Source organism: Monomorium pharaonis, chromosome 7 (genome assembly GCF_013373865.1).
Source record: "Monomorium pharaonis isolate MP-MQ-018 chromosome 7, ASM1337386v2, whole genome shotgun sequence".
NCBI lineage: Eukaryota > Metazoa > Arthropoda > Insecta > Hymenoptera > Formicidae > Monomorium > Monomorium pharaonis.
In genome coordinates this window covers 4,242,992-4,257,824 of record NC_050473.1, presented here as the reverse complement: position 1 = coordinate 4,257,824, position 14,833 = coordinate 4,242,992, and the positions used below count along the sequence as shown (strand labels likewise).

General features: G+C 30.9%; 2 protein-coding genes across 4 annotated transcripts in view; one reads left to right on the top strand and one right to left on the bottom strand.

The window, feature by feature from the left end:
* Nucleotides 1-6,728, bottom strand: part of LOC105839638 (formin-like protein) — an 80,043-nt gene extending 73,315 nt beyond the window's left edge. The window contains exons 1-2 of one of the 2 annotated variants that reach the window (XM_012686097.3): nt 5,975-6,728; nt 510-593 (exon numbers count right to left, since the gene is read on the bottom strand). In XM_012686097.3, coding sequence (XP_012541551.1) covers nt 510-593; nt 5,975-6,199 — 309 coding nt within the window. In that variant the 5' untranslated portion in view covers nt 6,200-6,728. The remainder of the gene's footprint in view (nt 1-509; nt 594-5,974) is intronic. The other variant, XM_012686096.3, reaches the window with a different exon arrangement.
* Nucleotides 6,729-7,737: 1,009 nt separating this feature from the next.
* LOC105838175 (60S ribosomal protein L12) lies at nt 7,738-13,876 on the top strand. 2 transcript variants are annotated; one of them, XM_036289335.1, is made up of 4 exons: nt 7,738-7,903; nt 8,036-8,109; nt 11,419-11,811; nt 13,208-13,404. In XM_036289335.1, exons 1-3 carry the CDS (start codon nt 7,867-7,869, stop codon nt 11,803-11,805), a joined length of 498 nt encoding a protein of 165 aa, XP_036145228.1. In that variant the 5' UTR covers nt 7,738-7,866; the 3' UTR covers nt 11,806-11,811; nt 13,208-13,404. The 2 variants fall into 2 exon arrangements, with proteins under 2 accessions (XP_036145228.1, XP_036145227.1); XM_036289334.1 differs by lacking the exon at nt 13,208-13,404 and adding an exon at nt 13,703-13,876 and having other exon boundaries at nt 7,739-7,903.
* The last annotated feature ends 957 nt before the right edge of the window (nt 13,877-14,833 follow it).

Genomic DNA, 14,833 nt, shown 5'->3' with positions numbered 1-14,833 from the left:
ACAAATACCGATAAAAATATGATCTGCTTAATTAACAAAATGAAACCCATATTTCATACATTCATATCCTTTTCTATATAAAATCTGCTAAAAACAAATTCATCAAAAGCGAGAATTATATGTGCACGATTCTGTTTCTTAGACAAGCCTAACGGAATAACATTGAGTCTGTAAGATTATATAGAACATAATAAGATGTATAAATCTCATAATATTCATAACATTCGCATAAAATCAATGTTTTAAAATTTTAATTTAATGTTCCTTGCTTACTAAGATAATATTAATTTATACAACTTATGATATAGTTGTCATAACCAAAATTGAGATTTTAATATAGTAAGTTGTATTATGAAACAATCACATTATAAGCATATGGTTATTATTATTAATATTATAGTAATTATTACAAAAATATTCCTAACTATAATTATTTCACAATTATAATCGCATATTTTTTCCCAGTGTAAATTGTTTTTGACATTATTTTAAATAATATATATACTAACTTGGTCGCATATGATATCCCATTTTTTTTCGTTGTCATATTGTTTTAAAAGTTTCGCTTTATCTGGTGGTAGATCCATGGAGGCCTGCAACACAAAAAACAACATATCGATAAGGTTAGATTAGGTAATAACAAATTATTAGGAAAAAATTAATCATTTTTTAATTAACAAGATATGTTTGGTTAAGTAAATTTAGGTGAAAAAAAATTCTGATTATTACAATTAAATATTTTGATATGTAATCAGAACATTTAGATATAATAATTATAAGGATTTGATGAATATTTTCTGGTCTTACAAAACATCTATTACATAACATAGTTCGCGGCATTGCGATTAGATAGACCCAGCAGCGTTCTATTGCTCGTAATAAGAAAATATACTATAGAATAAAAGGTATAAAATTATCAGATATTTTGATATACTAATAAAATAATTTCTCTTGCAAGTCTTCAAAATTGAATTAAAATTGAAAATAAATAAGATATATCTTGACAGCTTTTTTATTAAGTGTGACCCTTTTGTATCGAATAAAAACCAAACATGTTTTTTTTAATTAAAAAAAGTAAAAATTTGTTATTATTTTCCCAAGTTTTGTGTGTGTATGTGTGTGTGCGTGCGCGCGCGCGCGCATTTTAATTAATACTTTAAATTAATACTTTAATATTAAATTATCTAGCCACTAGTAATTTCTTTGGCTAAATAATTTAATATTAAACTTAATATTAAAAAAAATTTCTTTTCTCGCCAATAGGCAGGGTTGGGTTAGGGTTGGACTAATTAATAAACAGTGCGCCATTTTCCTTATTGTAAAACCGAAAGAAAAAAAAAAATTATTTTAAAGAAGAAAAAATCTGAAAAAGTTCATAAAACCAGTCAAGATTATAACATGATGTCATAGTCATTTTATACAAAATTGTTTATTAAATATTTTAATTTTAATATAACTCTGGCCTACCACTTTTGAAGTTAAAAACAACAAATATTACTATGATTTAGACCCATAGACAGTCAAGAATTAAGAGACAATGACAAAAATTTTAAATTTTTCAATATGATTTATGTAAAATTTCATACATTGCAGAGATTAATTGTTCTGTAAATAAACATTTACTTATTTATTTATTTACTTATTTATTAAAACAGAGTTTAGAATTACAATGAAATTTTTATATAAATTATCTATTAGTATTAAGAATAAGTTTCGAAGAGCCTTTTTGAGTTTTTTTCTTAAAAATAATTATCAGAATACAAATTCGTTCTTTGTTATTAAAAAATTTCTTTCTGGCAACCTGAAATTCTTACTGTATTATCTAAAAATGACTAAACTTATGCCGCAAAATTAAGTATTTCTAGTCAAGTAATCTCTATCTCATATTTTTTTCCTTATTTACTCTACTTTTAGCTTTAATTTGCGCTGTCAAACTTTAAATTTCATCCATTGGTTTGTGAGTTATGATTTTTTTTAAAAACCAAGTGATAATGTGCGTTTGTCAACAAATAATGGTTATAAAAAAGTATTTAAACAAATAATTTTCAAATTATATTTACATTAATTTTTAGTCAAAGATATAAAGATGTTATAAAAATTTTTGTGAATTTTATTGAAACTATTAACAATGGTAAAAAAACCCACTGGACATGAAATATCCTAGTTAGAGGAATTAAGATGCCAAAAAAACGTTGAAGAAATTAGAATTAATTTAAAGTACTTACACAAAAAGTCGAGATTTTTATCGTTATATTTTAATAATATATATCAACAGTCAGTATGTTTTATTGTTCCCTTAAAGATTATAAATATTTGCAAAAAAAACCCTTTTGTTTTTTATCCAGGGTTGGGTAAGTTAATACGTTTAAATAAATTTGTTTAAATAAATTAAATTAAAGTTAATGGATTAGACAATTAATTTAGTTAAATTAAAAGTTACATAAATAAAAAACTAACTCAGTTAAACTCATGTTAAAATTAATTTAATTCAAGTTGAAATAAAAGTTAATTTTGAGAAGTTTTATCTATATTAAATTAAAAAGCCATATAATTTATTTGAGCCAGATTACCAATATAATTACAATATCAATCATCAAATATATTTAATATTTAATATTTGTAAATTAAGTTATATAAATTATATGAAATAACAAAAAAATATTGTTTTCATGCAGGAATATATTTTTTGTTTATAATTTTTTCTTTTGCCCAGATAAAATTTTTTATTAAAAAAAATTAATAAGTCAAAGTTTATGTTTCAAAAATAACTAGTTGAAGTTAAAAATTGAATCATTTAAATTAACTAAATTAAATTAAAAGTTATTAATTTTTTAACTTTATTATTAACTTTTAACTTTTTAAGTAGTTACTACTCAACCACGCTTTTATCATTAATTTATGTTAAGCCCGGATCTACAATAGTGTAGTAAGCCTTATGCCATAAGGAATTAACCAATTATATTCGATTATTCTTCTCATATTCGATTATAATTGGTCAATTTCTTATGGCATAAGGCTTACTACACCTATTGTAGATCCGGCCTAATTTCTAACAACTAAACTAGATTTCAGTCTAAAGCCTTCGGCACACGATACGATTTGTCATGCTATTGCATACGAGGCATCTTAATACGTGTCCCGATTGGCTCGGATTATTATGTCACCAATCGTAAGCCAATGAGAATACGTAGTAAGACGCCTCGTATGCGATCTATCATGAAAAATCGTATCGTGTGCCGAAGGCTTAAGGGAGGATCCTGCTTTAGAAGGTTCAAAAAATCGATTTTTTTTATTGCTTAAATCTATACCTAATATATCTAAGAATATGTACCCAAAGTTATAGAGGATAATTCGCAGTATTTTCGAAGATACAGCACTGAAAGCGGTGGGGCGTCGAGCAAGTATGCGAGCGCTCGAGCAGACTGGAGCGCGCGCGCCTTTCCCCTCGATCTACTACTCCGAATTTTATACTTGAAAAAGTTCAACGGTCGTTCGGAACAATATTTTGAGTTCGTAGTAGTGCCGTGTCGAGAGCAATAGTACGGATTATAAAGGTATATAATACCTCTCTGTGTACGTGCTTCTACTGAGCTGCTTCTAGCGTCAACTTCTAGCTAACAATCTATTATGGTTTGGCAATTAGAAGAAATATTAATTCTGTCCAAGAGATGAAAAAAGCTCTAATGGCAACGCTGGATCATTATTGTTCAAGTAATAAATCTCCTCGCCACGAGAATTGTCCGACAGGCGCCGACAGGTGTGAATGGCGCAAAGCTGAAGCCACGAATCAACTTGCATCTTTGAAGCATCCTGCTAGATTAATTGATAAAAACGTTCGAGGAACACATTCGCCCAATCTACAAAGAGCTTTTAAATGACAAACTTTTAACGCGATGCTTAGGCGGGCACACGCAAAATTCAAACGAATCTTTCAACTCGACTATCTGGCGCATGAGCCCAAAACATCTAAATTCTGGCCAAAAAGTCATTAAAATAGTTGCGTACATAGCTGCAGGAATGTTTAACGAAGGATATTCTGCAGTTCTGAGTACAATGCAGTTGCTCGATTTGAAAATCGGCCAGACATGCAAGATGTTTGCGGATAACGTCGACGCACAACGGATCGAGAGGGAAAACAGGCGTCAGTCTTTTTCCAACAAGGAAGCTTGCACGGCCCGTAGACTTGAGCAAATTCACCAAAACGAGTTTTTTCAGGAAGCTGAAGGTCTACTTTATGGAGCAGGAATAGCTGATTAGCGTATGATTACTGTAAGTAATCGAAAATTAATATTTTTTCTGATCGAAAGTTGAAGTGCGTTTTCTCGAGTTTTCATTTTTACGATTATTATAAACTGGTGGGCGTGATTGCAAGAAAAGTAGACGACCAATCAAAACAAACCAAAGCTTGTTAGCTTCAATTTTGTATCCTCTTCTATTTGAACTAAAAAGATTCGTGAAAAAAAATTTTTAACAACTTTTATAGCAAGTTAAAGTAATTTTTTTTTTTCAAAAAAGCACGTTGTTTTCTCAAACTTAGAGTAATTTTAAATTTTACAATTTTTTCGGATTTTTCTTAGTTCACTTGGAAAAAAAATGTATGAAAATTAAAATTTTACCTGATTTTTCTGTTTCAGACAAAAATTACGACCTGCATCTTTCCCACCGATAGGAGACTTCAATTGCGAGGTGCTCTACAAATGTGCACCTAAATCGAATGCATTTAATTATTTCTCGTTGAAAAAATTTTGTTATGATGTTCAAATATATATGAAAATATTCCAAAAAGTTCGCTAGACTTGGTTATTTTTTTTCACCCTAAAAAAATTCCCCAAAACACGCTTTTTTAGGCCTCCTAAAGCAGGATCCCCCCTTAAGCTCTTAACCTAACCTAACCTAACCTAACCTAACTTATTCTTATACTACAGCCAAAGCATCAGTATGGATGCGTGTATCAATCACATCCACATTACTCTATCTTATGCTTGGTCTACAATGTCAGCAGGAGTAATGGAGTAAGGAGTAAGAGTAACAATTAACCAATTAAAAACTGGGAATAAACAAAATGGGCAAATCTCATTTCATGGGGGGTCTACAATGACAGCAGGAGTAATATAGTAGGAGTAAGAAGTAAGAAATATGAAATGAGATTTGCCCATTTCGTTTACTCCTGGTTTTTAATTGGTCAATTGTTACTCTTACTCCTTACTCCATTACTCCTGCTGCCATTGTAGACCCCGCATCATATTTCTTATTTCTTACTCCTACTCCATCAGGACCTAAACACAATGCCAGGCAAGGGGCAATAGGAACAGAAATAATGAAAGAGAGAAAGAGAGAAAGGATCTTCTTCTTTCTTTCTTTATTTCCTATTCCTATTGCCTGTTGCCTGGCATTGTGTGATGGCCTTTACTCTTGCTAACATTGTAGACCAAGTATTATGCAAGATTTACAATGTCAGCACGAGTAATGGAGTAAGGAGTAAGAGTAACAATTGACCAATTAAAAACCGAGAGTAAACGAAATGAGCAACTCTCATTTCATATTTATTACTTCTTACTCCTACTCCATTACTCCTGCTAACATTATAGATCCTGCATTAGGCCTGTTCTTTGTCACTCCTGCACCGGTGCAGTAAGTTAGAATAAGACAAATATATTTTTTTCTCATTCTAACTTATTGCACCAGACAGCAGTGCAGCGACAAAGAACAGGCCTCTCTTATACACACGTTATAAATTTCAGTTAAAAAAATACAAAAAAAAATAACAAAATAAACAAAAATGTATCATTGGATGAAAACAAGAATGTTTTATAAACACAACTTTCATATGTATATAATTTATTTAAAGTATAAACATTAACACATGTGTTTGTGTGGATATAATATATAAATTCATTTAATACATGCATTTTAATGCCGTCTGCTACAATCGTTGCTGATGAGCAAAAATAAAAAAAAACGGTGCTGCACTCACCAGTACTTTGGTGAACCGCCTCTCGAGCTCAATGGCATCTGGCATTGGCTGTCTCGGCGCGCTACGCATGCTGCCGCTACGCGTGTGAGGTCCACCCAGGCTACCCATGCCCATGCCGGACTGATACGAGTGACGAGGCACGCCGGCCTTGACACTGCCGACGAAAACTTCACGTACACCACCATCCGCATCGTTCTCACTGTTGCGACTCTGCACGATGCCCATATCTTCCTATTTCGCACAGGTGCGCTTGTTCGCGCCACCGGCGAATAAATCACGGACGGAGAGAATTTTTGGAACTGTCGACTCGCAACCGCCGCCGCTAGACCGCCCGACGCGGTACGGCGTGACGAGAGACGACGTATTGTGACGACGCACACACATGCATATATACACATACATGTATCTTTATATATATATATGCACATCACGCACGCGCACACAACCGTCTCAAACACGCGTCTCTGACGGAGGACGGAGGAATGTCAACGATATCGAATGCGGCACATCCTTTGCCTTGCCCTTGTCTATGGTCTCGCGGTGGCCGAAAATCTTATTTAAGAGAAATGCTGGCGAGCGAGTAAGGTTAACCAATCCATACAACAAGGACATGCAACAGGTATTGCTAGGCCACCGTCCATCGCGAGTACCGAGACTGTCACGCCTATTGCAATGTGCAACAAATCAGCCACGACGCACGCACCACCATACCGTTGCATACAGTGCACCACTCACTGCGCCCACAGAACATATATAAGAGAAGTGCAAACTCCATGTTAAATAAAGAAAACAAAGATCGAACGCTGCGCTCCAAGTGGCTTGGCCTAGTACTAAATAGTCATAAGCCTAGTTTACACCGAGCACTTGGTACGCGTATCAAATAGTAAATAACTAGTGAATGTGTTTAATCATTGGCTGATCAGCTTAAATTCACTACTTGATACGCGTACCAAGGGCTCGGTGTAAACTAGAGCTAAGTTATAGACCTAGTTTACACCGAGCACTTGGTACGCGTATCAAGTAGTGAATTTAAGCTGATTAGCCAATGATTAAACACATTCACTAGTTATTTACTATTTGATACGCGTACCAAGTGCTCGGTGTAAACTAAGCTTATGATTGGTTGCAGAGTTTGATACGCCCGATACGCGCGTATCGCAATACGTCACCCTATGGGACGTCACCCTAATAGGTTGATTCCGATGACGCCAACCTATTAGAATGCGTTGGTCTGCTTGGGTTTGCTCCGAGTAGACCCAGAACAGACAAAACGAACAATACTCATGAGGCTTGATTCTTGAATTTATTTGCAAGAGAAACGTATTCGTAAATTCTGTTCTTACAGAAAAGTTGAAAATTTATTGGCTATCGTATGGCTTTCAACCAATAAACTTGCAATTTTTCTGTTAGAGCGGATATTTGCGCATACGTTTTCTTGCAAATGAATTCAAGAATCGAGCCTCTGGAAACCGGTTGAAAACGCTATTTTATTCTAATGACTTTAAACAAACCTTAGTCCTTATTTAAAAGGTCTAGAAGATTAAATTATTAAGAAAAATAAGGTGTTATAAAAATTTGAAAATTTAAAACGATGGGACGTCACACATGTATGTATTATCAGAAAAGCAAAACGGCGATTCACTACCGCGATACCGCATTGCTTTGTCGCATCCTGTGTGCAGAAGCCATTAAATTCGATCGAACTTTGATTGGCTACCGCGTCGCATTTTGCCGCGTGGCAAGCGTTTCCGCGTCCAATGTGCAGGTGCCATTACCTTATCGAATCTTTCTCAGCTTTTCCGTTAAAGAACGCGTGGGTAGTTAACGTGGATCTCTTGTAATTAAAATTTACCTGTGTTTTTTCATACAAATTCTTAAAAAAAACTACGAGAATGCCTCCTAAATTTGATCCAAATGAAATAAAGAAAGGTATTTTATTTATATTTTTTTATATTTTTTTAGTATACAAAAATTAATTTTTATAACCTAAAATAAAATGTTGAATTATTCATTTGGCGGCGTTTAGCAAGTTTTTTCACTAAATTATTTTTTTTATATCAGTATATTTGCGATGCGTTGGTGGTGAGGTAGGAGCTACTTCGTCCCTTGCTCCTAAAATCGGTCCTCTTGGTTTGGTAAGTTTGGAAAGAGTTTAATGTTTAATGGTAATTTACATTTATTTAGAGAAAATTCCAAATACTGGCGTGTACCTCTTAAAGTGGCACTCGCTTATCAAGAAAATATTACACTACATTAATACTAAAAAATATCTGCTTAGATAATTGAAGAGATAAAATCTTATATCTTATATATTTTATTTTTCATATATAGAATCTGCTAAAAATGAATTCTTTAAAAGTAAAAATAAAATTACATGATTTTCTTTTGCAAACTGCATAGTTTAAACAATATTGTATATTATTGATCATAGATTATTTTATGTATGTTTATAGCTTTTTAAAACTTTTATTTATATTTGTTTATATATTTTTTCTTATTTTCTTTGTAGTGGATTTAAAATATATAATATAATTTAATTATATGGCGTAAACTGAGACACTTCTCAAAACTCATAAGTTTAGTAACCTCATCTATGATAATTTTCTTAACTTTCAATATTGAATGCTTTTTATTCACATGACTTGTATTAACATTTGTGTTGACTCAAGTCAATAACTTTAATATGTTACATGGAAAGCATGAGCAATTGTAGTCAATCATCATTGAAAGCAGAGTCAACCTGTGTCACCGTCACATTACGATACAAATCTAATGGAAAGTAGAAATGTTGTATAACCATATTTGAGTTGACCAAAAAAAGCTTACTTATTAAAGAGTTAATCTATTAAGGTGCCCTTTCACGTTGACGCTTGATGCTCATTTTCAGCGTCAAAAGACATCACATGACTAAAAATAAAGATACCCATTCGTCATTTTTAGTCACATGATGTCTTTTGATGCTGAAAATGAGCGTCAAGCATCAACGTGAAAAGGCACCTTAATAGATTAACTCTTTAATAATTAATCTTTTTTTAGTCAACTCAAATATGGTTATACAACATTTCTACTTTCCATTAGATTTGTATTGTAATGTGACGGTGACACAGATTGACTCTGCTTTCAATAATGGTTGACTACAATTGAAAATGAGCGTCAAGCGTCAGAGTGAAAAGACACCTTTAACTAAAGTATAACATGTCTAACTCAACATTATGTTGTTAGACAACATAATCAAAATAATGTATATAAATTGATAATAAGTAACATAAAATTATGTATAAATGGATCTGAGACATCCAGCACAAAGTAATGTCTGCTTATAATTATAAAATTGACTGATTGCCTGTTATTAAACAAAAAAGAATGGTAGATAGAACTTGATGCCACAGTCAAAGAATGGAATACTAAATGATGGACTCTTCTATTATGAAGCCATGTCTTAATTTATAATAATATCTGAATTCACAGAGTTAAGTTTGCCTGTTATGTCAGTTTAAATTTGAAGCTCAGTTTCTCAAATGCTTTTTTTGAATTAGACCGTGAAAATTTCAATCAACGTAAAGCATGGATTGCGCAACGCGAATCGAAAGTGAATCCAACTGTGGAAAAAGGAGCACAATTGGCTGTTAATTCTGTCTTTTCTAGTCACGAAAAAACCAGGAAAAGTTAATTGGCGACCATTACTCTCACTTTTTTTAACCTACTAGTTTTGTATATGAATAATATAGAGATGGCGCAGTCATCTAAGTTGATGGTGAAAATATTAATTATGACAAAATACGAAGCAATGTTATAAAATTTGCTATATGTGCCATCTGATAGAAAACACTTTCTAGTTTTTATTTGTTTTTAAAATATAATTTTTTGCTCTTGGTTAAGAAATATACTCCAATAATTAAGTGGTATGTCAGTGATTTTCTATGGAAAAATTAATTTATTTATAATACTAAATTTTTATAACATTAAATTTTTGTCATTTATATTTTCAATTCTCAAACTGTATTATAGATTTTTATCAGCAAATTTGATAATAAAAATTTTTAGCTTGTTTTTATTCATTAGTGTATAAAATTTTTGAAGTCATTTAGTCTTCACTGATGGTTGCTGCAGTAAAGGTAAATTATGCCGACATTGTTTTTTAAACGAATAACTGGATGTTTTAACAGCAAGTAAAAAAAGAAATGTCAAAATAGTAGCGGAAGAATCAGTATATAATGATAAATAGTTGGACATATCACATATATCCATTAAATTTTTTCCAAAACCCTGGCAAGTGTAAACCTTAACACTTATTAATTTTCATCAATCAGAAATTTGTCCTAAAAGAGTGAAAATCAAACAATAATTGAATTGATCATGAGAATTATAACGTTTATCACTAAGTTTATCACTAATGACAAAAAGTCAGCGATAAACGTTGAGAGCAGCTGTTATTACGTTTATCTTTTTACTATAGCAATTCAAACGCCGCGATTTCCAAATTTTAAGTACTAATTAATAAAAAATGTCTAGTTTTTAACAATAAATTCATTGACAAATTTAGAATAGAGTTGTAAGGATTATTTGATATTCAATTAACATTTGAATCTATAATTTCAATCCAAATCTGAATTATTCGCAAATTTCAAAACTGAAATGTTTTAATACAAATCATATATATTTTGACCACTTTATAAAATTATATTTAAAATGACTATATATCATATAATCAATATTATTTTTCTTACAAAATAGAAATCTGTTATTATCAATATATATATATATATATATATATATATATATATATATATTGATATTCAATTTAAAATAAAAATTATATTGTTAATTAAAAGTTTTTTAACGATTATTTCAATAATTAGATTAGATTTGATTTGATTCAATTTGGGTAAAATTTTGTCTATTTGATTCGGCGTCAAAAAATCTTGATTTGCACATTTCTTAATTAAAAAGTTTAAATTTAAGGTGAATAAAAGTAGCTCCATATCCAGAACCCTTAAATATAGAAAACATTAATTTTAAATTAATTAAAAAGTATATAATTTGTAACATTGGTATGTTATTGGTATATAATAAAAAAATATTGTATATGTAAATAAGTATATATAAAAATTGATTTTTAACATAGAAGTTATTGTAGAAAATGATGTTTAAAAATAGTTAATCAAGCATGTGTATGTGCGCACGCGCGCTTTTTTAAGGAAAATGCCATTATGTAACACAAATTCAAATAATAATACTTTTACATTACACTGTTCTTTTTTTACAAAATATAAATGTGTAAAACCACAAAAGAATGTCTTTTACAAAAAGTTTATCTTCTCTACAAAATTAATGATAGAAAATATGTTAATTTTAAATTGATTAAAAGATATATAACAAAATATAATAACAAAAATAATGTATGTATATTGATAAATAATTAATAAATAATATTTATATTCCAGTCCCCCAAAAAAGTTGGCGATGACATTGCTAAGGCTACCAGTGATTGGAAGGGTTTGAAGATCACCGTTCAGCTGACTATTCAAAACAGACAAGCCACTATCTCGGTTGTGCCATCTGCTGCTTCTTTAATAATCAAAGCTCTCAAAGAGCCACCCAGGGACCGAAAAAGGCAAAAGAACATTAAACATAGCGGCAATCTAACGTTCGACGATATAGTTTCTATCGCTCGTGCTATGAGAACGAGATCAATGTCGCGAACGCTCGCCGGCACTGTCAAAGAAATCTTGGGAACGTGTCAATCGGTGGGATGTACCGTGGAGGGCAGACCGCCCCACGATATTATAGACGACATCAACGCCGGAGAACTGGAAGTTCCGGAAGAGTAATTGTTGGTGGGTATATAGCTCTTGGTTCATTCTTTTCATTTTTGATTGCAATATTTCGTAATAAAGTATTATTTTGACGACTATATTTATGCAAAATGTCTGGCTACAAATGGAAGAAAATTTAAAAAGCAATTCTAGACAAAACAAGATCAAAATAAATAACAATTATAATTAAGGCTTGGCTTTTAATTTATAAAGGTTTATGTTAAATATTTGTGCGCTAGAATTCAATCAAACAATATCATAATAATCGTAATTTTTTTATACACAACAATGCTGCATTTCTACTTATTGAAATAATTTTTCATTTACGTAGAAAATCACTATCAATATTATTTTTAAGTGCAATATAGAACAATCTAATTTTTTCATTATTTTGAAAATAAATATAATATATTCGTAAATATATAAAATTATATAATCAAAAATAATCAAAATTTCGATTTTCTCTCAGAAGTTTTATTTTTTATTATAAATATTTAAATATTTACGTGTTTCAAATACTTTTTATGAATATTTTAATATAGGCTGACAAAATCGAAAATGATGAAATTTTGGTATCTAATTGTAGTTTTGATCTTTTTGAATTTTCTCTTAATTTTATCATGTAGAATCACTTGTTAATTTTTCTTCTATGTGTTGCCAAATGCTCTATACATATATAATATATGATCATTATTATTTAATTGTGATTTATTAATATAATCTTGAAGTTTTTGTGTTAACTTATTTACAGTCACAAATGAAAAGAGTTAACTTTTGAGCTCTTGGTAGGGGTTGGCATCCCATCCACCTGTGTAACACTGTGATCACATTAACCCTAGAAAAGTAATCTTTTTTCACCTCAAATGTCACGCAAGGTTATAAATGTACCTCATTCTTTTCCAATGTTCTGCGTTGAACAGATGGACTGAAATCAATATTTTGCTAGATGTGAATCTCTTTGTTTTTTTATGACGAAGACGATGGTATAATCTATAATAATATTAATTAACATTAAATACGTTAAAAATTGATTTAAAGAAATAGTTTGAAAAAAAATTCGGAAATAAGTTTTTTTAAATTTATTGTATTTTTGTCAATTTTTAACGAATTATTACGAATTAAACGTTATTTAAAATAAAAGTTTTCGAAAGATAAAAGATAGATCTAAAACTCGGATAAAATAAATTTTAGGTATTCTTTAAAAATATAATTATTTTGACAAATAAAAGTTGAAAAAAAGATAGCTTAAGAAAAGGGAAAAAAATAATCTTTTTTATTTTGTTATAAAATTGTAAAAATGTTAATTTTTTAATACAGAATTATCAAAATAAAAAAGTTATTAAAATATTTTCATAACTCTAAGTGGCACTAGCCATACTGTATGGTCCTGTGGTCTTCACACACAGATATGTTGCAGCTCGCGCAAACGCAACCTCTCTGGCTCTCTTTCTACAGCGAACACCCGTCTGTTTATTGCGATGCTCAGTCCATTTTTTTATGTCGATGGAAAAGTGTTTTGTATGGCGGAATCCAAATAAAATGTATACACAAAAGGCAGACTGAAGTATAAATGTATCCCACTTTTACTTCACGTCTGTACTACTCTAAAACTAATGGCGTTTTGAAGACCAGTTAATGTCCCTCTTTATTCCTAAGACTTTAAATTGAATTATGATTAGTGTCTCGAATTGATTTTTTATTCGCTAAATTAGAAAATAAATTTAAATTTGCGCTAGGATAAAAACTACCTCAGTGTGACGTTCTAGGGTTAAATGTGTATCATGTGCTAGCAGGCATCTAGCCATTGAGGAGTCAACCTCAATAAAAAAAACATGTTTGAATAATCTTTCCTTTATAGAAATATAGAAAAGTATGTATTTTACTGAGTATTCTGTATTTTATGTTTTTACAGATTTTGTAACGTGCGGAAAATAAAAATGCCTTAAAACGTAATTTAATGTGAATTTTTTTAATATTTAAATTCCGTGGAACTCCATGACACGCTACGCTTCTGCATACTCCGGTCACGCGCCATCTGATTGACCAATTTCATTTATTAACAATTCAGTAAATAATAATCTGAGTCAAAATTGGTAAAGGAACTTTTAGTTAAAAATTTCACCCTCTTTCACTGTAAAATAAAAATAATTCAATCTGGGGTACTCTGTATATGTTACTCGTCAACAAATATTGATTAAAAACGAAATGCAACTAAAAAAATTACTGTAAAAATTTCGCGTATCAATTCGTGAGACGCCGATCGTCCTTGTTACTAAAGGGGTTGTTGCTAAGGGCGCAAGGACAAATTTAAGGCATGTAAAATGATTTTTTTTCTAAAGGAATAACATTCTACACAACGCTATTTTAAAATATTAGTATATTTTGTGACAAGTGTGGAAAGTCGGTTATTTTCCGCGAGTGCGGGGAGTGGACGCACAAGGCGAGTGCGTTTATATCGCACGAGTGGGCAATAACCGATCCGTACATATATATTGTTTTTGTTACAAGTTTTTGTTAGACGTTGTCCTTGAATGGATTTGGCGGTTCCTGCATTTCGTTCTGTGACGGGATCATCGGTAGCTGCAACGAAGCGTTTGGTAATTCTGCAAAAGTTACCGTATGCTGCGAGATAGTGCGCATGTAATAAAACAAAGGCAGACTTGGGAAAAGTCAGCTGATTGTAGGAAGTTAGATGATTGTGTAGAAAAATCTTGGAGAGATAATACTTTTCTCCATGACTCACGCCATTTGGGAGAACAAAAATAGTGAAATGGTTTACTTGCGTGAGAAACTCATTTGTGGGAAATTGGCAACTTGTCACAAGAGGGACACGAAAAGTTATTTAACAAAAATATAGTAAATTTAACAAAATTCAAGAATACTTACATATTAATCAAACTTATTTTCAAAATTTAATTAAATTCTTATATTATATAAAAAAAACTGCAGAAGCATGAACGATCAGTTATATTCTAATTAAAAAAGATGATATAATACCTATAAAGAAAATTAAATTATAATTCTTATATAATTATTCTTATAA